This window comes from Mytilus trossulus, chromosome 9 (assembly GCF_036588685.1).
Source record: "Mytilus trossulus isolate FHL-02 chromosome 9, PNRI_Mtr1.1.1.hap1, whole genome shotgun sequence".
NCBI classification, from domain to species: domain Eukaryota; kingdom Metazoa; phylum Mollusca; class Bivalvia; order Mytilida; family Mytilidae; genus Mytilus; species Mytilus trossulus.
The window spans coordinates 60672306-60698884 of record NC_086381.1 but is presented as its reverse complement, the minus strand read 5'-3'; the positions used below and the strand labels follow the sequence as shown (position 1 = coordinate 60698884).

At 30.6% G+C, this 26579-nt stretch overlaps 2 protein-coding genes across 16 annotated transcripts in view; one reads left to right on the top strand and one right to left on the bottom strand.

The window, feature by feature from the left end:
- The window catches only part of LOC134683188 (dopamine beta-hydroxylase-like), a 60852-nt gene that overhangs the window by 15541 nt on the left and 18732 nt on the right, over positions 1 to 26579 (top strand). The window lies entirely within an intron of this gene.
- LOC134683186 (uncharacterized) overlaps positions 1 to 26579 on the bottom strand; it is a 71738-nt gene that overhangs the window by 41817 nt on the left and 3342 nt on the right. For 5 of the 14 annotated variants that reach the window (XM_063542313.1, XM_063542314.1, XM_063542319.1 and 2 more), the window contains exons 1-2: positions 13421 to 13449; positions 12154 to 12328 (exon numbers count right to left, since the gene is read on the bottom strand). In XM_063542313.1, the coding sequence (XP_063398383.1) occupies positions 12154 to 12328; positions 13421 to 13434 (189 nt within the window). In that variant the 5' untranslated portion in view covers positions 13435 to 13449. Of the gene's footprint in view, positions 1 to 385; positions 522 to 9049; positions 9138 to 12153; positions 12329 to 13420; positions 13533 to 18703; positions 18901 to 19064; positions 19194 to 23067; positions 23192 to 26579 lie in introns of those variants that run through there. The other 9 variants (XM_063542323.1, XM_063542324.1, XM_063542316.1 and 6 more) reach the window with 8 other exon arrangements.

The window sequence follows — 26579 nt, the reverse complement described above, 5'->3', positions numbered from 1 at the left end:
ACAAATAAAATGCTTAGAAAATTCATAACTATTTCACATTCCTACCAAAAAAATAACTGTGAAATATCGGAGATCTATGTTGACAAATTAGGATATTAACAGACTTACTCAAATCTTACAGTATCAACAACTAAGCCTAGAACTGTAATCTATTTCATTCAATAAAAGGATTTTTGTCAGATCAAAATAATAACCTACTATGGAGAGAACAATCGATAATAACTATCTACTATTTGAGGAGATATAATATATATGCATGTGTCATCTTCGCTATTTCCAATCCATCACAAAACAAGGACATAAAATGTCTACATAATTAAATTTCGGAGCAATCTCCGAAACAATTCTTTGAAAAAAGTCGATAAGAAAAACAAAAGCAACATACCATAATTTCAGCCATTTTTTACACCTTCCTTACTTGTTGAATGAAATTCTTTAAACTGTAAAATGAGCTATTGTAAACACACTATTATTTAAGGAATGTAAGACCTTTCTATTAGTCATGCATCTTCTGTCTAAGTGTGGTTTTACCTCTGCACTATGTGTGGTGTATTGGAAGAATTGACTAACATCTAGTTGTAAACAATGGATTTGTTAATTAAGAAAGAGGAGGGTCTATTTTATTATTTTATTGAATTATTAATAGATAGTAATAACTGAATGCATGGGATTGACATCAAAAAGGGATTGTGATAGCGAGTATAGATCTAAATTTTTGGTCAGTGTTATATATAAGGCATACAAAATTCGTTGATATCTTTTGATATTTTTGTGTCACTGGGTTACTCTTTAATTCAGAGGTGGATTTAGGGGGGGGGGGGGGGCAGGCCCCCCCTTTTTGGGAAAAAAATTGGTTGCTTATATAGGGAATCACTGAAGCGTGACTGGAGCGGGCCCCCTCTTAAGTCAGTCAGTGGGCCCCCACTTATGAACATTTCTGGATCCGCCACTGTTATTACCAATTTACTCTAAACTTCAAATGTCACCTTTATATTCATAGGTTTGTTGATCTTAAAGAGTTTGATGGGCAAAAATATCACTGAGATATCTTAATATGTTTTGTGATTTTTAATCATCAACCTAATTTCCAACTTATAAGATTAAACCCAAAGAGAAACAAACATTTTTTTAATGTTGTTCTTCATCTTAAAAAGTCCTGTTAACATGTAACAAAGTTCAACTCTTTTTAGACAGTCCCTAAGCACTGATTTAAACAAATTGAAAAGTCCAAGGCCTTGGAAAAATCTTTGAACAGATCAAATATTTAGACAAATGACAAAAAGTTTCAGTTTGTCTTTTGGACTGTTCATTTGCCCTCAACAGAGGTCAGACCATTAGTTACTTTAGTCTCGACAAAATTGTCACCTTTTCCATCATAGTAATTGGACATTAACAGTAAATGTAACTTGTCAGAGTGGTCACACCTTGAGCTATAAAATATGATCATTTAATGGTTATTAATAATATCTTGTAATTGTCAAAAATTCGTGTCATAAGAGTTTGTAATACACATTGCACATGTACCTATTTAAGACACTTATTTGGAAGTATGTTTTTTTACCTTAGAGTAATGTTTGGGGTTCCAAAAGTTATAACGTTAAAGAATGAATTTTAAGGTTATATCATGAGAAATTTGTTATACCTACGCAAAGTTATGGGTATTGAACGATAGCATTTTTGTAAAAAATTCAAGATTCAACATATCATGTGAATATTGTCCAGCTGTGTGTATCATAGTAGTCATGTATGCATTTTCTAATCTCTCAGTAGAAGTATAAATTTACAAAATTCTCAGCATTTTTGTGGGATTTTTAAAACACTTAGTCAAATTATGCTCCTTTTAAGTACATAACACTTTAAGATACTTGAACATTCAAAATCCTGAAACAAAATCTTATTGAGTGATTTGATTCTCATACAGAAAGATGATAAGCATGATATTAACCTTTACCTACTTCTTGGTACATTTGTTAATAAACTGTGAAATTACCTAAATGATAATGCTCTCATAGTTTATAGGGCATAAATATCGCATGATCTTATGATGAAATTTGATCTCGTGAGCTTTTTTCTATATACAAATGTACATATATATACTATTCTGAGACTTTGAAACTGTAGACTTGTTTCATGGCCTAAAAGATTCTAAACAATGAAAACTACAAATTAAAATGCCAAATACAGGAATATACTACTAAGTGTCCATGTTGGCTAACATATCTTTTTTTATGTGAGCCGGCAGAAGCCCCCTCCTCTATATTTTGTTAAGCTTGCAGTTTTTAAAGACACCAATTCAAACTAGCCTATTATATATATATATGTCAGCAAATTACTTTTTGGTGGTTTCCACTTATATGAAGTCTTTCTTTTATCCCACCTTAATTACAGGTATTGGATATACATGAAACACACCTGTGTGAATAATTCCCCATTAATTAAAAATAATCATCCCAGGTGTCTTGTCTGTAAACATTTGTAACATGGTGGTATTTTTTTCATTATTTTTGGCACAGAAAAAAGTAAAGCAAGCTGTCTTTATAACAAAGAGTAAAATCAGATGCTAATTGATGCATTAGTTGCCCCACTGTTTAATGAACCCTCAAATTTTGCTTTTTAAATATATCCATTTAATATTCATGTTTTATGATGTGCTTTTAGAAACCCCAATTTATAGTAACTGGAAAAAAATAACAAAACTTTACTGCATAGAAGAAGCGGATCCAGTAATTTTCAAAATTTGGAGAGGGGGAGGGTGCATCAAACCAAGGAGAAAGGAGGAATTCCAACTGTATGTCCCTATTGAAATGCATAATGATATTCCAAAAAGGGGGTTCCAACTGATAAGAAGCGCATAATAAGATGTTACAGCTTTGCTTGTTCAGGTCATATCTAAATATCTTAGTTCTTACTTGAAGAACTCTAACACCACCTTATTTTGAATACCCTACTGCTAATGGTTTTAACAGGTTTAAGATAGGCTTGAAAATAAGGATTTAAAAAAAAGTTACATGACATCTTACACAGAAAATATATAATTCAAGAAAGTCACCATTAAGATGACTTATAAATGCAAACACAGCACAACTTATGACTGTGTATATATAGGTATGACTTTGTTCTAAAATCATTGGTACCAGTTTCAGAAGATTGTACTATAACTCCAGATCCTATATATCTTTTGAAATTTAAAGCTGTAAGTCAAATATCTCAAGTCAATAAAAACTTAGGGAGCCTATACATCAACTACACTACTTGCAATGCACCGAGTATTAAGATTTTCAAAAGTGCACCTGTGCATCATAAATTAGACTTGCAAAAAATTGCACAGAAATGCACTCAAGGTATGCACAACTAATCCAAAATATCTCAACAGAAGTCAAAAATAATCACAAATTACTACAAAAATATCACACAATCCTTAAAGACACAAATAGATTAAGTCTACAATGTATGCATAACAATGATTCACTCTATTTTTTGGCAATTCTGAACAACTGGTTTCCGGTTGGGTTTTACTACTTAAAGATTTCCTCTTATAGTTCAAGCACAATCAAGTCAAGTAGTACTTGGGTGAGCTTTATACAATATTTAATTCATATCGTACATGTTTCATATTGTTCTAAATATACGATATGTAGTGTAATGTATGAAGGTGGAGTACATTTTACTTTATAAAATACTTAAACGAATTTGTGAATGTAAAATTGAAACAATGGCTACTCTTTGTAAAATAGGGATCAGTCTTTCTGTTGATTTCCACGAAAAACTATTGTTTGGTTAAGTGCCACTTAAGCTGTCACATGTGGTCTGAGAACACAATTAATTCGTAGGGCATTTTTTTTAGAACATAAATGAAAATAAAAAAATCCCACCTGCGCTTTCTTAAAGAAACTTTTACAGTGTGTTGTACTACTTTTGGGACAAATTATATCAAATTTATAGAAAACTTCATCGCCTCTAACTCAAAATATGGACAATTTTATGTTTAGGGCGTCTTGAAATCTTTTGACAGCTTCCGAAGCGCTCATTTTCAACCTTTTTCAGCTGGACCAAATCACTGCTTTCCTTAAAAATTCTGGACCCAAATTTTTTTACAGTGTAATTTCATCCCCCTACTTGCAATTTGAGGCAGTGAACATGGAGAAATAAATTTGGAAGGGGTATAAAAATTAATGGCAAGTAACCCACTGTCAACACTAGGGACTATATTTGTAAACAACGAAAATCAAGGGACGACAATGGTGGTCTCGGACCATGTATCAACTGATTGATTGTTCATTTCTGTTTTCTTATATATATATGCTGCATTGATTGGTGTCATCAAGGCTGACAGTGCAAGGGCTGTATAGCCAGTCAAGGTGGTTAAAAACTTCCATTGTCGTGCTATCTAAGTAGCTATGAAGTTTCTTCAATTCAGTAGAAAATTATCAATCTTTACCTAGTATTTAAAACATTGAATATTTGTCCATATGACATCATAACCTGGTCCCATTTCCACATAAATATATTTAGTGAACCAGGAAATCTGGATCAAAAACCTTATTTTGCATATATATTTCAAAACCTTCACATTAAAATGAAAATATATAATAAGTTTCAAGTTGATGAAACCAAATTGGACTTGTTGAAAGCAAAGCGTAAAAGTGGTATGGGATAATGGGACTAATGGACATACCAAGATACATATGATATCCCAGAAAAAAACCAATTCCCTTGTTCTACTACATAGTATAAAAGCCATAAAAAGCAAAAAAAGATTAACAGAACATAAAATTCCACAGCAAAACAAAGTTGGCACCAATCATACATATTCATTTATCTACAAACTATCAACTGAATCCACTCTTAAATGCTCTTTTATCCTAATGATTAATGTTAAGATATCAAATACATGAATTTCTCCATCAATCTAATTTACAAATAAATCTGCCCTTCCAAATGTTCAATAAATTTATATTTAGATACTATGGCTATGAAATAGTTCAAACTTGCAAAAAGGGGGTCTCATTGGGGGTGCTGATCCCGGATACCGCTTACTGTTTTGTCAGATTCCCGTATCCCGCTTACACTATGTACGTAAGCAAGTGTCATTTTTTTATCATTTCCCGGAGCCCGCTAGACCTCATTTCCCGTTTTCACGACACACTAATTTGACTTTCACGTGTCACGCTTACAAAACATCAGCAATCCCGTGTCACGCTAAGACCCCAATAAACAGGTCTTCTACATAAAAATATCTGGTTCAGAAAGTTTCTAATTACAAATTATCGAAACTAAGCAAATTCTCAATTTTACCTACTTTTCTCAAAATGTCACTGCATTTAAAATATTGTCGACATATTTAACTTAGAATTTAGTTCAATTAAAATATTTGTAATATCCATCAGGGCTAGTAAGGTAATATAAATTCCAATATCTCTAAGTTAGTGAAGGTCACTGATCTTTTCAAGGTCATATCTGTCAAACAGTTGAAGGTAAATAACATCTCTAGACAGGAAAAAAGGTTTAAAAATACAGGATACAAGTAGTATAAACAATAGATTATAAGCAGCATCAAGATGTTAAAATGCAAATACCAATTGATATTGATATAAGTAACAATAATCTTGCTTCTAAAAAAATATTTCATTTTTACAATCCAGAGTCCTGAATCAAAACAAATTTAATCACCACAAATTATTTTATAGCCATATATTCTTCCTATATTGTAATGCTACACCACTACCTCAGGTTAGGGTGAAGGTTGGTACCTGTTGAATCATTTTTATAGTATTGCAACTGTTTGCACCAATGTCCCAAGTCAGGAACCTATTGTTCAGTGGTCTTTTGTTGATGTGGGTTTTTTTAAACTGTCAGATATTTGCCCCTAAACAGCCCTCCCCTTCCAGATCTTATTCTTGAAGAAACCATCATCCAAGTGTATACATTACACTGATTCAGCTTCTAATAAGCTTTCATCAAATTTGTTATTATCATATCATAAATGATTAACTTTCAAGAATATTATCTTACAAGATGCTCTTGGTTCCATAACCCTAGTTAAACTGTAAATAATTGCTTCAAACTAAAATATTATGACACAAAAATACTTAAATATCTATAAAATGTACTGTAGAACCTCAAAATCTCCTTAGCTAAGAAAATTTCCTAATGAATGCTGTGGCCTAACTTCTAGCTTTACTAAACAGATGACACGTTGATTGATTGAGCGTCATTGGAAATTAAATTATATCACTTTCATTTACATCGGAAACACATCTAAAACAATTTGTTCCAAACTAAAGAATATATATAATAAATCCTTGTTATCATAAATTCAGCCAAAATTTACTTATCATAGAACATTGTAGAATGAAATTAACAAAGAAATTGAAGTAGATTTTGAGAGTGTTTTTTTGGCATTCTGCAGGATGTAACCATTATGTAATGATGAATGCATTCTAAAAATATTTTGCTTTTTTCAAGTGAGAATTTGAACTAAAATTTCTGAACAAAACGGTGCTCTACTGGGAAATTATTTCTAAAACATGTTTGACTTAAATGCAATCTATAATAGGAGGGTGGGCAAAAATTTACCACAAATGTATCATTGAAAACTCACAGGCAATTAGCATTGGCACTAAATACGTAGTTGAATTTGAAGAGGATGCAATCAGTAAGATCTTGAGATATTTCTGAATGCAGTCTCCTCTGGGTTTTTGAAATCACATGGTTCAAATAAATGCAATTTTCAAATTTATCACTATATTTTTCTATTTTGGACAAACCAATCTTCAGAAAAAATTATGTCTAATAAAAGTTTAATAAAACCTTTCTAAACCTGATGTTAAGTGACCTTACTTGACGAAACAATGCCAAAAATTTATATTTTACAAGATCATCCCCATAAAAAGACATGTCATATTTTGTTGTTCGTTAATTAGTCATCTTGGCAAAGTCAAAGTGAAATACAAAATTAGATCAAAATAATATAATTAAAACATTTATGAGTGAAACATTTTTAATATTTCCTCCACAAATCCATTTCATCAAATTTTGAAAAAAGTGAACTTTGATTTTTTTTTCCCTCGCCTACTAAACATGCTAAATTAAAGTGCATTTGACATTTGCATTTTGAATCTAAAAAAATATTTTTTATACAATTTGTTTTAAAACAATCCTCCTCAAACAGTCCCCTGATTAAATAGACAGTACCAATTATTGATCATTATCAGAAATCACTCAAGCATGATAAGTTAATTATCATAAAACCATCAAATACAATCACTGTATGATGTCTAAGATTAAAAGGGGAGATAACTCATGTCAGATGATAATCATTCTATTATACAATATATTTACAAGTCCTGTTTTGTGAAATATAAAATATTTAAAACCATATTCAGTTTGAAAAGGATGTGTATTTAATGCTATAAAGATATGTATTCATCGTCACAATTTTTTTATCCTCTCAAAGTAATCTCCTGCCGTCAAAAAGATGAAAAATTAAAATCGGTCACACCTGACTTTAAAAAATAAAACAGGTTTTGTTAAGTGTAACTGGACACTTATTTCAGAATTATCATAGTTATGGAAATAAATTTGTGTATACCATTACAAATAGTTTTCCTACAAACTACAGATTTTTTGCATTAAAAGTCAGATTACAAAACTAGATAATGTTCACTTACATTTTATGTTAAATGTACTGGAAAAGTACAAAGTGATAAAACAAAATTCTCTCAAGTAAAGATTTGACCAGAATAGTGAATTCTGAATTTCAAATAAAAAGGGTGATATTTTTTTCGTTTGATTTTTTTTTACATACATTTTTGATTTGTCAATTCAGGGACTTTTAAAGCAGACTATGCATTATGGGTTTTACTCATTGTTGAAGAAAGTATTGTCACTGTGACCTACAGTTGTTAATTTCTGTGGCCTCTTGTGGATTATACCACATCTTCTTATTCTCAAATTATGCAAAACTCCTGGCATGTTCATTTATCAAGTCCATGGCCTTCAGTATATTAGTCTATAGGTATAGGTCTAGAATGTACAAACTGTTAAATTTCTTTTTGTTCTTGTGGGGAAGTATTGTATGCATGGAGGTCATTAAGTGTTTTATATTTTTTGCCATTAAGTAAGTGTCAAAACATTCTTTTTTACTGTCAATATGAAATGGACATAGATTTATGAAATGGACATATATCTCATACTTTTGTAAACAAATAAAAGGTTTTCCAAATATCATCCATGTTCTGTTTAATATATTCTGAAATTTTTGCAATGTTGTTATAATTGCAAACTTTGTGAAGAGATACTGGTATCACCAACAGAAAATAAATTGCAATCTAAATTTTAATAGCATAACTTATTTGAAAGCATAACATCCTAAAACTGCAATAATTTGATTTACATTTGAGCCTATATTAGTTAAGAAAAGTTCTACATGCTTTCACAGCCTCTCAAATACTGAGAGGTCTTTTGCCTATTTGTGTCCATGGGTTGCTGACTTATATATCTCACGCCTTCATTATATCCAAGTGACAAAAAAAAAGTCAAGTCATGAATTTAAGAAGAATAAAACTTCAAACATTCAAATTTAAATTCTATAGTGACTGTAAACTGCAAAAAAGGGTACAAAGGTTTTACAATCACTTTCAACTTTTCTATCTCAGCCCTGGACAGGTCTATAAAACACCCACTTACATTGCAAAAATAGTAATAAACCACTTAAATTAATATTGCTGAACACACACTACTTTTAATCTGAAACTTTAAATTATATACTTTAAATTTGTTAAATTTAAACTGATCTATATTAAAATACCAGCCCCACCTAAAATCCAGAACTGAAGACATATTGTTTACGTTTTATTCATTCTGCATCCTTTTCAACAATAAAGATAACAATTCACACTCTATTTCTTACAATCACATAATAAGTTGTGTATTGCAGCCTATATACCCAAATTCCTAAGTTTCCACTTTCTTTTTCAATTAACTGCAAAGTTTTTTCAAAGCAAAGAATTTTATAAAACTAATTATTTCCGTATCTATTTTTACTTACAAATAAAGTGTAATGATAAGATCCCTCAAATTTTTTAACTTTCCTCACTTCAAATTGTAAAGTAACTTGTGTATTTACTTATCAACAATCTCAGAGATGATTTGGACACAGAGGCCCTAAGTGGGGACTTCCTTCCGTCTATTTCTGTGACGTTAGTATTTGTTTATGTTATTTAGTATCGCAAACTGTCATTTAACGCCATTTATTAAAATAACGTGTATCAATATCAATAGATAATAGTATAAAGTTAACAATTATTAAACAATTTGGTGAAGGAATTCAAACTTTTAGTAATCTTGCATAAAAATTTAAATGTAAAAGTGTATGTCTGTTTAGTTAACGTTTCTTCAATCATATTATTTTTACAGCTATTTAATTTGTTTTAAATAGTTGAATGTCTGTTCCTTTTGTGCACTTAAGTGGATTTTACTTATCTTAAAATATTTACTTACATAAGAGCTTATTGTCAAAGAAAATTAAATGCAAATGCAAGCTATGACAGATCCTAAAGATATTTCACACCCTTCTTAATTTTTAAATGCAGAAAAGTTTGATAGTGTGCAGTGTGCAGTAAATTATTTGCACTGATATTTATAAACGTTAATATTTTTTCAAATTTATGCTTTAAGATCTGGTCAGATAAATAAGCATTTTGAGTTTGGCTAAACTTTTGGGTATTTTTTTTTTTTTAAATTACTCTACAGTGTTTGAAGTATGCTATTGACTTTCTGAGTTTCAGAAACTTGAGGGCCTTGTTTAACTAACAGGAGCAGATCCAGGATTTGAGATTAGTTGGGTACAACCCTAACAATTACACTGATAAGAGCTAGGTGAACAAAATTTATGCAAAAACACAAATTCTGATAAAGGGGGCACAGATAACTCCTCTGCCTGAAGATTACAAAGTTCAACCCTATTTTCTGCACAACCTCTCAAAAAATCACCTAGGAAATGTGAGTTAATTTTTCATAGAATGAATTTACTTTCTGATAATAAAACTGTATGACCCTCTTTTTGGAAATTTCCGTTGAAAAGGAAAAGAGGATTAGATTCCAACCAAATGTATTGCCTCAATTTTTACAAACTTCAGACCAGAGTCTCAAATATATTCTAAGTATGAATTTTCAAATGGGTTTCAACTTTTCTATCTTAAAGTCTAGTGCTAATTTTAGAGGAGATTCTTTATCTAGTAATAAACCAGACTTTGTGAAGGGCTATTCCAACATTATTGGTACCCAAGGAAAGCGCTATGAAACAAAGATAATAACCACCCAAAGAAGCAAATTTAGAGGCCTAAATACATTTTAGCTACTGGTAGTATGCAACATAATTTATTGTACAAACTCATTTCTTAAGTTTCAAGTTAAATTTGCTATCCCTGATCCCTATGTGTGTATCAATAAACAGTCCTCAGAATGTATAATTAGGGAGCTACCATTTGATTTTTATGGGGGGGCTAGGATGAAAAATTTTGTCCTGCATTTTTTTTTAGCTGTAATCTCTGTCCTGCCTTTTTATTTTTCACTCTATCCGGTTCCTGCTTCTTTTTTTTTAGTTTATCCTGATTTTTTTTACATAAATTGTCATCCTGACCTATTTTTAAAAATTAGCAATATCTTTAAATTCACAATGGAAAAAAAAAATCTGCAATCTTTGCAAAAATGACGTTTTGCATTTGGTTACACATAGTAACAATACCCTTATCGCCAAACATGTAAATTCTTACATCTTTAACAGCTTCTGGTCATAGTCAATAAAAGGTTGTAAATAATTGAGTACAAGATATACGTTCTTATGTTTCTGTGTGGTTCAATTATCTATCTATGTAAATATCACATCTTTAACATGGATTTATATACCTCTTAAAGGAGGAAAGACACTCGAAACTGAATAATTTTCCGACATAAAATTGTCTATTTGACCTACAATGTGATATCTTCTTTAACTAGTTACAATTATTTATTGACCAAATAAAAAGTGGGTGCAACGTCAATAAGTCAGAATATGTAATAACATACTTCACTAAAGTAGAGGTCAAGACACAAAAATCACAAATTCCAACATTTTTGCATGGTGGAAAATGCAACATTATGACATTATAACCTTAGTAATAATCACTACTCTCATTCATAATCATGATAATCTTAGTAGAGATTTTCTTTCACAATTTTTTGGCATTATTGTCACACTTTAAACCTTTGCAATAATAAATCCCCAAATTAGTTTATGAATTTACATATATATGTACAATTAAAATTGAGTATGGAAATGATGAATGTGCCAAAGAGACAACAACCTGACTATAGAGCAGACAACAGCAGAAGATCACCAAAAGGTCTTCAATGCAACAAGAAATTCCCGCACTCGGACCCATCCTTCAGCTGGCCCCTAAACAAATGTATACTAGTTCAGTGATAATGAACACTATACTAAACTCCAAATTGTACAGAAGAAACTAAAAGTTAAAATAATACAAGACTAACAAAGGCCAGAGGCTCCTGACTTGGGACAGTTGCAAAATGTGGCGGGGTTAAACATGTTTGTGAGATCTCAACCCTCCCCCTATACCTGATTAGCCAATGCAGAAAAGTAAACACATAAATTGCCTGTATCATGTATTTTTTCAGCGATCTCTCTTTTGTAGTTTTCATGTCCAAGACAAAAATATGTGTTCAGTCTTGAGAATGAATGTTTGATTTTTTTATATGTTTTACAGCTAATTTCCTAATGCATGTAAAACAAAACTTTGGTTGGCTTGCTTGCTTTGGTTGTATAACTGTTTATTCAAGTTTTGTAAATAAGATTGACATCTTCAAACAATTTATATAGGCATAGTTTTACCTGTTTATATCATATTTGAATTTAATTGAGAGTTATTCTAATGATTGTACAATATACAAACAAAGCAAGCAAGCTAACCAAAGTTTTGTTCTACATGCATTAGGAAATTAGCTGTAACACATAAGTCTGTATGAAATTTGTTAGATCAAGACAGGTTAGTCATCTTGTTTAGGACATCTAGTAAATGAACATATATTTGATTTTGCCTTAGCTTCACATGAGACGGCCTCAATCAGAATCTGACCATTCTTTCCTTTATTTACCTGTCCAGAAAATCCAAAATCACCCAAAAGATCACCATCACTACTCCCTTTAGCATCCAATGTTGGACTTGGTCCAAATGGATCAAAATCTGATGATTTCTTTACTGTTCCATCCCCTGAGGATGTGTCGTTAAAATCCAATAAAGCATCAAACTGAGACATGGTTTCTTCTACTCTGAAATTTTAAAGACTACTTGTTTAATATGAAATAAAGAGCAAAATACTAAATTCTAGCTGTTCTTTTCATTATATTTTTTGGGAAGAACAGCTAAAACATGTTGAAAAAATCTCTATTAATCAAATATGTACTTGTTTTGATGGCATGGATAGACTGTAGGTGTAAGTCCAGAAAATGCTTCTATACTATTATGCTGTACACCTGAAATTGCAGTGTTCCTGCTAGAAAATTTTCCAAGGTGCGACACCCTCTCTTTACCTTAGCCCTATTTGGTACAACTTTTTGGAATTTCCGTCCTCAATGCTCTTTACTTGTACTTGTTTGGCTTTATAACTATTTTGATCAGAGCGTCACTGATGAGTCTTGTGTAGACAAAACGCACGTCTGGCTAATCAAATTAAAATCCTGGTACCTTTGATTACTATTTGAATGGTAATTATGCATTCTCAGATTATTTTTTTTTTTTTTATGTTTCTTTTAGTAAAAAGCAGTAAAATTATCACAAATGTTGAGTGCCTAAACATTCAAAGTACAACTTCTTATGCCAGCTGGCATTGTCCTTTTCATCAACTTGGAGAAGATGTTAATAAGTTTAGTTGTAAAACTTGTGTCTAATCCATTTGTCATTTTGAACAATAAAATATATCTAAACTATCAACTAAAATCACATTGTAAGATGAACGGTAGGACTGTAAGTCCAGAAATGATTCTATACTTATTAGTATTATGCCGACTGTACACCTGAAATTGCAGTGTTCCAGTTGGAAATTTTTCACAGGGTGCAACACCCTCTCTTTTTGCATAATACCCTGAACCCTTTTTCCTTGCATGCTCTCTCTATCCCTTCTCTTTGTCTAGTACTGTGGACTCATTATATTTCATTGGATACCAATTTTCGTGGATTTCATTGGTACAGTTAAACCACAAAATTAGCTGTTCAACATTTTATATAGGCTTGTATGAAGACTTTGATATCAAAAACTAGGAACAGAAATAGATAGCAACGAACATGTTAGTTTTTCTTAATCTACAAAAAAATTAGTATCCACGAAAAAAAATAAATCCACAGTCAGAATAAATATTACTCACTCTTCAGCTGACATCTTAAAAATCTAAGTAAAGATAGTCACAACAAATGTTTATTTCTCTACAGTTGTCTGAACTTCAACTCTTACACTTTACTAATTTTCCAACAACAGACTTTTAAAGGATAAAAGCTAATCATTAAATCTAATTAATAAGAATCGGAACAATCCTAATCCACTTAAAGCTGTTAATCCACACAAAATATTACAATCTATATGAAGATATACACTCTGTAAAAGGTCTATTTTTCTTCAATTAATAATTAATAAGATACCACACCACCATCTGGGAAGGTTATTATTCGAAGAAATCGTAATTTCATTTTCGTAATTCAATGAATTTATCTTAGCCAAATCAATGTATCTGTGTCAATATCAGATATCAACGCCATAAATGTTACAAGTGACCTTTTAGATGACTACTTTTGTTTACATAGTAGGGTCATAAGCAGTTGGTCAACATACATATCCATGTATAGTATATATCTAATCAAACATTCAAATTTAACTTGAAATCTACATGTATATAAACAATGTCAATTTCACTGAAAAACTGTGTGTCTGTACATAAAGTCGTCATTTAACAAAAATTTCCATGTGTATATCACAGAATATGTAGTAAAATAATAATTTTAAAAATTCACTTCAATCTTAATTAAATAAAAGATAAACTTGAAAATATAAAAATTTCTTATCGGAATTTCTGAAATATACTTTTAAAATATTCTTTTTTTCATAATAAACCATTCATTCATAATATTTTTCCACCCATGGGGGTTCATTTATAGATTAAATTTTTAAATGTTACTTCAAATTGTGAAAAATGGCAAATAAATGTTGTATAACAGAATTATTAGTCTATGAAATAAGCTTAAAATTAGATTTCATTGAAGGTAAATTGAGCTGTTTTGCAATGATTGATTTTCTTCAATAAATCTTCAAGTGGTTACAAATGTTAACAAAACTGATGGTATTAAAACATTATTCATTTTTTTTTAGAAATAGGGGAGACAACTATAAAGATCTGGATTATTATTCTAAAAAATTTCCTAAATGAAATCCCTACTGAAACTTTCAATAGAACATCATGACTTAAAGAAACAAAAAAATTCAAGAATTTCAAAATATTAAAGTTTGGGCTGTACTTGTATTGACAGCCAATGTACAATTTGATACTAAAAACATGTCTCTGCCAAAAATATTTTTAGTGGTTTGAAGACAGTTTGTTGGCAAAAATTATTTTAAAACCTTGATCTGCTTTGAGGGTCAACACATTATGTTTTTGAATCAATAATTATCAATTAATTTTCAAAAGGGAAAGCAATACTTGTAATTCAGTGGTTGTCGTTTGTTTATGTGTTACATATTTGTTTTTCGTTCATTTTTTTACATAAGTAAGGCAGTTAGTTTTCTCGTTTGAATTGTTTAACATTGTCTTATTGGGGCCTTTTATAGCTGACTATGCGGTATGGGCTTTGTTCATTGTTGAAGGGCGTACAGTGACCTATAGTTGTTAATGTTTGTGTCATTTTGGTCTTTTGTGGATAGTTGTCTCATTGGCAATCATACCACATCTTCTTTTTTATATCATCTAAAGACCAAACAGTAAACTGGAGATTGAGTGACATGATATCTAGTAACATGAAGGGCGGGTGAACTTTGGTCTGCTGAAGTGGGTAAGAATTTTGTCACAGTTGTACCTTATATTACCCATAACAAACTTTTGGTTAAAATACTTTTTTAAACAAGAACGTTTCACCCTGTTCAATGTTTATGTAGTCTTCACATGCTTAGGCCAAAAAAAGAGATATGTCTGTTTAAGGTTACATCATCAAAATAAATAGGATAGGTAGGTTGGTATTTCCATTTTTTTTTTTTTTTTCATGATTTTGAGTTGTGCAGTCTGTCTTGCCGTGGTTCGAGTTGTCCATGGGCCAAGTTTACCTGTATATTAATGATTGTATTAATTCCCTTTGTTATTGATTGGAAAAAAATGGTGGCCAAATGTTTATTTCATCACATGAGTCCCAAATTTCCTTAAAACCGCTGTTATATTTATGATTCTGAATATTGGGATGTATCAGTCAACACTATCTTCACTTTTGACACACATTCAGTTTATTTTTCACTTTAAGACGGAAATAAAATAGCTTAGGGTTGACGCTCAAAATAAGGTCGGTTGGGTAACCGTAAACAGACATGTATTTGTTGGGGGCCTTATAGACGATTAACAAGTAAGGGATGGTGTGCATGTAGCCTAGAATGATAGAGGATCACTACTGGTAAAAATTTAGTTTATATTATTGACAATAAGTATTTAGGTCTCATTTGACACAAATGTAGAGAAAAGAGGTCATTTGACCTTTGTCAGAGCATATATATATTACCCTCCAAGAAAGGTATGCAATTTCTCTTCATTACAGAGATGCAAACAACTTCAAATAAAAAGGTTTAAAATGATGTTAGATGTTTTCCTTATTCTAATGTCAAAGCTGTTGCATTGTAAAAGATGGATTTTCAAGTTTATATAAATAATTTACCAGTTAATACCAAAGATGCTGTCACTCTGGATATGTCTGTTAATTCTTGTCAAAATACCAAAAAAAAGAGATTAAGGACCTACTTTAAAATGTTAAGAAGTTTGAAAGAGCATTTATAAATGATCATAAAGTCACACTCCAAACTTGTGACGAACAAATTATGTAATCTTTGATATATTAAATTACATAAATTTCGGCAGATACACTACAGGATCTTCATTCCTAACCAGTGACACACATCTAAAAAATTTACATCAATCTGCTTTCATTTTGTCTGCAATCTGGATATCATACATTTTTTACTTTTGATGAATAGAACATATGTTTACTTTATTACAATAAAAATTTGGAGGAAGAAGAGTTTATCCCTCATAAACTTTTGTATTCATCAATTATGGTTATCTAAGACATATCATTTAAGACTGATGCAACTCTTTCAGACTCTGAAAACTTCACGAAGGGTATATTTCACTTGCTAAAATTAGGTCAAGGAGACTCAATTTTGCAATGGACCTTCCTTTACATACTAGATTTGGGAATTTGTACAATCTTGAATCTGAAATTTGGCTAAAATATTAAACTAAGAGTAAGCATGTTCCCAAAAACAATTTGTTCTAGATGTGACCTTATATTCTAGTTGAACCTAGCCTCAATAATATTGAAGATTCTATGAAAAATGCAAAAATAAGAGATTTCATTTATAATTAATATATAATACTGCAGATACCCTAAGCGTATGAAACTTAACAAAATCCTTATTTGGGGAAAATAATAGCAATTTTGTCATTGATGTTCTTCATTTTATAGTCACAGTGAGCCCTTCTACACAGGGTAAAACCTCACAAAGACACCCTACTGTTCTCAAGATGGTCTTCAGAACCATTTTGCTAGATGTCAATAACAGTATCTTTACCCGTACATACTAAGCCAAGGGGGGTTCGGGATGAACCCCCCCTTGAAAACAAATAAGTACTGTTAAGCAATGTTCTGTTCAAATTGTGACTGTTAAAGTAGAGTTTGTGAGTCCAACGATTTCAATTCTCGAAAACTTGTTAACTTAGCTTTCAACTTTAAAACAATAAATTTCCCAAAAAACTTTTGAATATATATTGTGAATGTTTTGTTAAAAGCTGTTCTTTGTAAATGTCTATTCATGTAAAAGCACAAAAACAAACAATAAGAGCTCTGCTTATAAAACCATTAAATTCATTTCTTGCATGTTTATTTTCAAATAACAATGTTACGCAATCATGTTTTATGCATGTTGAACAAACAAAATGCATTAAACATGAGAAATCTGAATACATGTAGCTGGCCATATGTATGAACCATGCCATATGTTTTGAATATTGCACAAATGGAATAATTTTTCAACTGTCATCTGCACCGAAATAGATTTGATGGAATCAGTGACTCATCATGTCTGATAATGAAATGAAATGGATTACTCAGAAGATCTGAACATCTGTTAATCATAAAGTTATGATTAGTCAAATTTGTGTGTGTTTAATTGATATTTATGATAAATGTTATTTCAATATTGGTAATTGGTCACTTTGACATTCAAATAAATTCAATAAATAAGTGGCAAATTATTTGAAAACTAGTAAATTGATTCCATTATAAAATTTATGTCATTTTGGATTTTTGATATTTACTCCCTAGGGCAATGGTTGCATGCCTTCAGGCAGAAAAAGAGGGTAAAAACAATTCTTCTTTCTGTTAAAAACATTTGAAATAGACACAAATGAGTTATTTTTCTGAACTTAAAGGGGCACTTATAACCAAAAATGTCTGGACTTTTTTAATTGGTGTTTAACCAAAAATGTCAATAAAATATGTTTGCTGACCTGACAAATTTTATTGACATTTATGGTTTAACACATTCCATTCAATCTATTTCCGTGTAGATGACAGATAAAGTCATTCCTTTCAGGGACGGATCCAGCCATTTTAAAAAGGGTAGGGGTCCCAACCCACGATAAAGAGGGGGGAGGTCCAATCATATGTCCCCAATTTAAATGCATTAATCTTCAAAAAAAAAGGGTGTGTCCCAACTCCCTGGATCCACTATGGCCTTGAACATTTTAAGCTAGTTGGGGAAAAGTCAAAACTTTTGTGTGCGAGTGGGTTGTGAAATTTGAATGTCAAAGTGACCTATATTTATGCATAAAAATACCAGTTATCATTAATATCAATTAACCCACATATCTATGATTGTCTAATTCTAGGTATATAGACCAGCTAGGGAGGTCATAGCAGAAACAAAAATTATTTAGGACCTAATATACAACTTGATTAATTTTTTATCAATATTTGTTTGACATAATTTTTGTTACAAACGTATTATAACAATCATAATTATTCATTGTTTATTGATAAAACTAATTGTATAAAAATATGTTGCTTTGATTTCAAAGTGAAACACCATTCCTTAGAGTGTCACTCAGAGAACTTTATTATTAAAAGAAAAAAGTAAATCTGTGCTGCGTTCAACTTGACTTAAGCCTCATATTAAAATACTTTGTCTATTTAACTTTAGACTATTCCCTGACCACCCCCACCCCCTCTTTTTTTCACTTTCTCAATGCACACACACACACACAAAAGTTCATACTTTTCCCAAACTATCTAAACCATGTTTAACAAAATCAAATCAAATGAAATGAAAGTACTATAATTCATGTCAAAATTCAATAGCAAATAATATTATTAATACATATTAAAATAGAAAATTCCATACTTACAAAACAAATACACAGGATACAAATTTCAGAATATTATGTCATTTGAAATGCTATATGTCATAATGGACATATGTGTGGTATGCTACATGTATTGAACATTTCCGTTTCATTTTGATCACCTTTCAATTTTATAACTGTCAAATAAATATTTCACATGCCAATGTTCAATTTCAACAACAACAGTCAGAGTAATTGCCTTAAAAGGTTGTAAATTATTCTAATAAATCAATAATTTGATGTTAGAAATTGAAAATTTTAAATATATCTAAAAAAACAAATACTAAATGACATTTTCTTTTGTCACATTATATCTAGTGACTCATTGTACTAAACTCTTTAAATGTTTAACGTAAATATTTACCGATTTTTGTGTTTAGTCTGAGCTCTCTTCTAATGTCCTGGATAAATGAAGTTATCAGGTCACCAGTCTGTTTATCAATGAATTGGTCAGTATAAATTCAGTATCATCAACCCTTAAGATTCCTCATCCCTAGACAAAGAGAAAACATGCACTTTTCATCATCTGTCTGGACTCAAACAAAATGCTCAGCACTGTAGGGGTGATCAGACTGATTTTTATCAATCAATCAGGGTAAATGGATTAAATATTTGTTCAAAGGGAAATGATATTTTTTTCCAGTCAATTAAATAGACAGATGCTTATATACAAATGCATGAAATATACATTATTGGATTATTATTCTTCAGTGATTATTGAATTTTCTGCATAATGAAATCAGAGAAAGATACTATTTACTATAGGTTTATTGATTGAAAGCAAAAAAAATCCAATACATCCTGACACCCCCTACAAATAAAATTGAAATAGTCCAATGTCTGCAGAAGACAGAAATTTCAGACATTTCAATCAAATATGATTCTAGTGAAAGATACAACTAAAATTTTGTGGGAGTGTCAATCTAATCCAAACATGGCAACTCAGTCATCTTTTTAACTGACTCATGGGGAAAGTTTGGATTTTTTATCTCATGTTGAATTTTATTCTGATATGAAATCTGCTTCAATGTTTTTTTGTTTTGAAATGAGGAAATTTTATATTATAAATTGAGGTGCAAACAAGGTTTCAACATTTTAAATTTTTTTTACAACTTTTCAATACTTTTTAAATTCTTGGATACCACTATGATTAGACTAAGATTGATGTCTAATAGGAATTTGTGCCACTCAATTCTATCAATCAGTTATATACACCGGCCAAAATAATATATTTATGAATTATGAAAACCAAAACTTCTGAAAGGAAATCAAAGAATAGGAAACATTTAAAATGGAGCAAGTAAAAAAGTTGCAGATTTAGAACAGGGTGTGGTTTGAGTTCTTTAGCTTTACTGATGATTATTTGCACAAAGTCTAGATGATCTTTGCATAAAAGAACATATTAAACATTATGGTTCCAAGCAAAAAATGCTAAAATCTCAAATTATTGATTGACTTTCCAAAGTTTGTTTCAAAAACTTGGGACAAATTATTTTTGGAGGGGAGGGATGTTTTAAAAAATCTATGGTGTAACTGGTCTTTGATAATCTAACATTAGCAAATTTTCTTTGGAGCCAAGGATTATTAACATTTCAATTTTGTTTATTAGGCTGTTCTCTCATCAATGTTTACTATACCCAATAAATCCTGTTAAATCTATATCCACAAAATTGCTTTTACAGACTCATTCCATGTTAGCAGACAGAACGGAGTGCCAGCTTTACATCTATAAATGTTTTATATATTCTCCAAGGATTAATAAGGAATACAGATATTACATATTTTTGTCAGTAATTACCTACTTTTTCTATGTATCCAATGTTATAAAATCAATATCAATTACAGCTGATTCAGAAATTCATGAGAAATAGTTGTAAAAATACTGATAAGTCATTTTTGTAAGTGTGAAACAAGGACACAAACCTGCCATGCTATTCATTCATCCAATAATACTATCATTTATCTAACAAAAAAACCTGAAATTGATAAAATAGAATAAAGTAATCTTGTTCATTTGTTTGAAACAAAAAGGTAGTTAGAATTGGTTTCATATTTAGACTAATACTAGCTGATTAACCAATAATTACCAAAAATTTACTTTGAAACTTGCCCTCGATAATTTTTATTTTGGTGATACATGAAGTTAGTAATATTGTCAAGTCTATTTTGTTAAATCTATATTCAAAGGGACATAACTGTTCTTCAATTAAGATTTTTTTTTAAATCTATATCAATGCAGAGAAATACACACTTTGTCTTTAAGTTCTTTAAATGTTAGAATCAACAAAGTTTTCATTCCTTTTTTTTTAATTTAATGTCTTGTAAAAAATTAGCATTATTTAATTAGAGTGTTTCTAAATTATCAAGAATGCATATATTGGCCAAGAAGAAAAAGCCTTCTTCTAACCAAAGTCAGAAACATGGATCCAATTGCAACAGAGGAAGCATATATATATATTAGCCTAAATGAAAATGTGAAAACTCAATTACTAATATTAATGTACTTCCTGCAAACATAAATTCAAATTTGATTGAAGTACAAAATGTATTATGGATCAAAGAAATGAATCGGAAGCTTCTCCTACTAAATTTCATAGTGGTTCAAGTATGTAAATGACATAAGTTAACAGTTTTCTTGAATTAAAAAACTTATAATAACTACATATATATAGAAGTTAAAGAAAACAGATACTTTTTTTCAAATAAAATAAACAAACTTTTGAGTGTTTCTACATCATTTTTTACATGTCCAAATATTGCTAATTCTGACTGCAGCTGTGTTAAATTATTCTGGACTCTTTTCTTCCAATTTCAAATTGTTTTTCCTATAAATATCGATTAACAAATTAACTTGGAATAACTAGAATACATGACTTCCCCAAGCAGATCAATAAAATTGAGAAAGGAAATGGGGAATGTGTCAAAGCTACGACAACCTGACCATAGAGCAGACAACAGCCGAAGGCCACCAATGGGTGAGCAAGAAACTCCCGCACCAGTAGGCGTCCTTCAGCTGTCCCTTTAAAAAATATGTATACTAGTACAGTGATAATGGACATCATACTAAACTGAAAATTATACACAAGAATGATTTTATAAAAAAACTCTTGTCAGATTCCAAACAGCCTAATCAGAAATGTGAAATTTTACTATTGAGAGTCATATATAAATTTATTTTGCATGTCCTTTGGCACTTAAAATGTATGACAGATTCTTTTTCATATGTGAGCCTGGAAATGCCAATTCCCCCCCCCCCCCCCCCCCAAAAAAAGAAGGTTTACAGTCAAATTTTAATATTGTGAAAAGTTAAAAATTATTTACTGTAAATTCAGAAAATAATGCGTGCATTTATTATTGCGATTTCGTCATTTAAGACTAAAATGGGAATTTAATTTTTGCGTTATTGAAAATAATCAGTTTAATTCATGTAAAAATGTTCAAAGTGCGAGTTTAAATTATTGCGATTATAACCCACTCGCATTTTCACAATAATAAAAACCTTGCAATAATTTCTGAATTTACAGTATTTAATTATTTTCAGATTGTGTTGATCATCATCTTATAAGCCATGTAAAAAAGAAACCATCATACCCATGCTTGGTTTCAATAAAAAATTATAAGTGAAGGAAATAAAATCATTAAACAAAAGAAAACACAAACAATAGACATTAAAAAATATTACAGGTACAATGAACATAGAAATATAATAGATCTATAGGGAAAAATGACCCTCATCTCCCAAACCCCCCAAAAATGTGAATGTATTCTGGCATCCCTGTAGAACATTAATATCAACTAAATAAATCAATCAAGTTAAATAATGAAGTTCATGCCAACATGTATGAACATGTATAATATATAAATTAAAAATGGCATAAAAACTTGTAGTGAGGTGAGAGTTTTGGGGTGGTTTTTTTGGACTCCATATTGAAGGCCTTAATGTGACTTTCAGACAAAAAACAACATTAAACATTAAAAGCACTGTTTCTTTACTTTTCTGCTTTTATGGCTGTGCATATGTACCTACATGTTTGTTGTGCAAGGTTTTGCTATCTACATGTAATAGTCATTACTACATATAGGTACCGTTACAATGCTGCAGATCCCCAACTCACATGTAAAATATGGGAAATCTCTACTTAATTTTGATACAATTTGCAGCTCAAAAGATAATAAGATGTTCAAACAAACTACCCATTTGTAATCAAAAACATGAGCAGGATGAACAAGTATATATCTGCCATTATTATGATTATAAACATACAAAGTTATAATATACACCCTTCTTCCATACTGTCAAGTATCGTACAATGCAATAGCATACGTTTAAAAAATTTAGCATAAAAACGTGATAATAATCTACTTACGCATACAATTACTGAATAAGAATGACACAAGTACATGTAATAAACAAATAATTAATATATTGTGTCTTTTTTCTATTCCTATTTAGGCTATCAAAATATTTCCCCTAACTAGGTGTTCATAATAAAAGTCTTTAAATGTAATACATAAATTCACCTGTGCAGGTAAACTTTCCAAAGTAAGAATATCCCATGACACATACATGTATTTGTATGTAAAATTTACATGTAAATTATTTTCAAAATACATTAATGATCATCAAGGATAATGTAAAAGTGTACTAAATGTACATTAGGACATAATAAATTAATGGAACTTTATACATTGTAAATAGTCACACTGTATGAAATTCTTTTGAATTTATTTCAGTTTGAAAAAGTATTAGAAATAGAATAGATTAAAAAATTGATATATATCTAAGAAAATATGAGCTGAGTAAATAACATTTCATTAATGAATTGATTGACAATATGGTGTTTAAAACCACTTTCAATATATATATTTATACTATTGTGCTATTTTGTGGCAAAATGTTTTTATTAGAGTAGAAAGACAGAATGCTAGGAGAGAACCAAAACTGAGTCTGAGTCAATTTTAAAAGATTGAAGTCCAGCTACTTGCGAGAATTGAAACTCACAACCTCAGTGTTGACAGAATAGTGGTATACAGTAAATGTAATATGATTTTATTAAAGAAACAGAAACCCTACCAGCCTGCAATACTTATAGAATTTAAAAGACATGTTTTGGCTCTTACATGCGCGATTCATATGTTAAATTACCTACAATACAAAAATCCATTATAAAACAAGAGGCTCTCAAGAGCCTGAATCGCTCACCTTAATTCTTTTGGTTAAATCTCTCATCAATGATTATTTTGACTTTTCAATTTATTTAAATGTTTTTTGGATCGTCCTATTTTCTTCAAAAGCCAAAAAAAATAATCATTTTCTCCCATGTTCTATTTTAGCCATAGGAGCTATGTTTCTTGACATACAAGGAAATAAAATATAAAATTTATACTAGATACTCTGAAACTCATTTAGCCTAATTTGGCTGAAATTGATACAGCAGTTTCAAAGGAGAAGATTTTTTAAAGTAAGTCAACATGATGCACAAATTGTGAAAAAAAGTCTTTAAAGGGCAATAACTCCTTAAGGGGTCAATTGACAATTTTGGTAAAATTGACTTAATTGAAGATCTTACTTTGCTGAACATTATTGCTGTTTACAGTTTATTTCTATCTATAATTATAATCAAGATAATAAACAAAAACAGCAAAATTTCTTTAAAATTACCAATTCAGGGGCAGTAACCCAACAACAGGTTGTCTGATTCATCTGAAAATTTCAGGGCAGATAGATCTTGACCTGATAAACAATATCACCCCATGTCAGATTTACTCTAAATGCTTTGGTTTTTGAGTTATAAGCCAAAAACTGCATTTGACCCCTATGTTCTATTTTTAGCAATGGCGACCATGTTTGTTGATAGATCACAACTTCGGATACAATTTACAAACTAGATACCCCAAGGAACATTCAATTAAAGTTTGGAAGTATTTGGCCCAGTAGTTTCAGAGGAGAAGATTTTTGTAAAAGATTACTAAGATTTACGAAAAATGGTTAAAAATTTACTATAAAGGGCAATAACTCCTAAAGGGGTCAACTGACCATTTCCGTCATGTTGACTTATTTGTAAATCTTACTTTGCTGAACATTATTCCTGTTTACAGTTTATCTCTATCTATTATAATATTCAAGATAATAACCAAAAACAGCAAAATTTCCTAAAAATTACCTATTCAGGGGCAGCAACCCAACAACAGGTTGTCTGATTCATCTGAAAATTTCAGGGCAGATAGATCTTGACCTGATAATCAATATTACCCCATGTCAGATTTGCTCTAAATGCTTTGGTTTTTGAGTTATAAGCCAAAAACTGCATTTGACCCCTATGTTCTATTTTTAGCAATGGCAACCATGTTTGCTGATAGATCATAACTTCAGATACAATTTACAAACTAGATACCCTAAGGAACATTCATTTAAAGTTTGGAAGTATTTGGCCCAGTAGTTTCAGAGGAGAAGATTTTTGTAAAAGATTACTAAGATTTACGAAAAATGGTTAAAAATTTACTATAAAGGGCAATAACTCCTAAAGGGGTCAACTGACCATTTCCGTCATGTTGACTTATTTGTAAATCTTACTTTGCTGAACATTATTCCTGTTTACAGTTTATCTCTATCTATTATAATATTCAAGATAATAACCAAAAACAGCAAAATTTCCTTAAAATTACCAATTCAGGGGCAGCAAACCCAACAACAGGTTGTCTGATTCATCTGAAAATTTCAGGGCAGATAGATCTTGACCTGATAAACAAAATATTACCCCATGTCAGATTTGCTCTAAATGCTTTGGTTTTTGAGTTATAAGCCAAAAACTGCATTTGACCCCTATTTTTAGCAATGGCGACCATGTTTGTTGATAGATCAAAACTTCGGATACAATTTATAAATTAGATACCCTAAGGAACATTCAGTTAAAGATTGAAAGTATTTGGCCCAGTAGTTTCAGAGGAGAAGATTCTTGAAATAGTTTACGACGACAGACGACGACGACAGACGACAACGGACGCCAAGTGATGGCATAAGCTCACTTGTCCCTTCGGGACGGGTGAGCTAAAAAGTCCCTATCAGATGCTATCCTGTTGGATTTAATTTGCTCTTAAAACCAGAGGAAATTGTACATGTCCCGATTTTTAGATTTATTTGAAAATATCTCTTAATTCTTGTCATTTAAAGAATGCTGATTATTTATTTTTAAGCACAAGAATGTATTTTCTATTATGTCATTTCTCTGAAATTAAATTTTAGCTACAAATATTGGCCATACTAGGGCCTGACCATGCTTTCAACCTTCATTATTAAACCTTATTATGGTGATAAAAAAAATTAATGACGTCGGCACATGGACAATAATTGACAGTAAAAATCTAGAAAATAAAAAATAACAAGAGGCTGTCACAACGACAGCAAACCAGATTTATTAATATTTATTTGCGTCCTGGCTATATCACAAGAACCATAACTAATGAATGGTGAAAGTGAAATAGTCAATTGATATCAAATTTGACCTCCATTTTGTCATCAGTATCAACATATTAAAATTTGAAAAGCTTAGATTGAATGGTTCATTGGTAAATGCAACAGCGTGAATGGAAACGCCATATTACAATCTTTCAAGAACCATAACTCTTGAACAGTAAAAGTCAAAATCGTCATTATTGAACTTGACCTCTTTTTTGTCATCAGAAACAACATATAAAAATTTCAAAAGCTTTGGTTGATTGTTTCACGAGAAAATGCACAGACACCACTGGAAACACCATTTTTCAATCTTTCAAGGACCATAACTACTGAACAGTAAAAGTCAAAATCGTCATTATTGAACTTGACCTCTATTTTGTCATCAGTAACAACATATTAAAATTTAAGAAGCTTTGGTAGAAC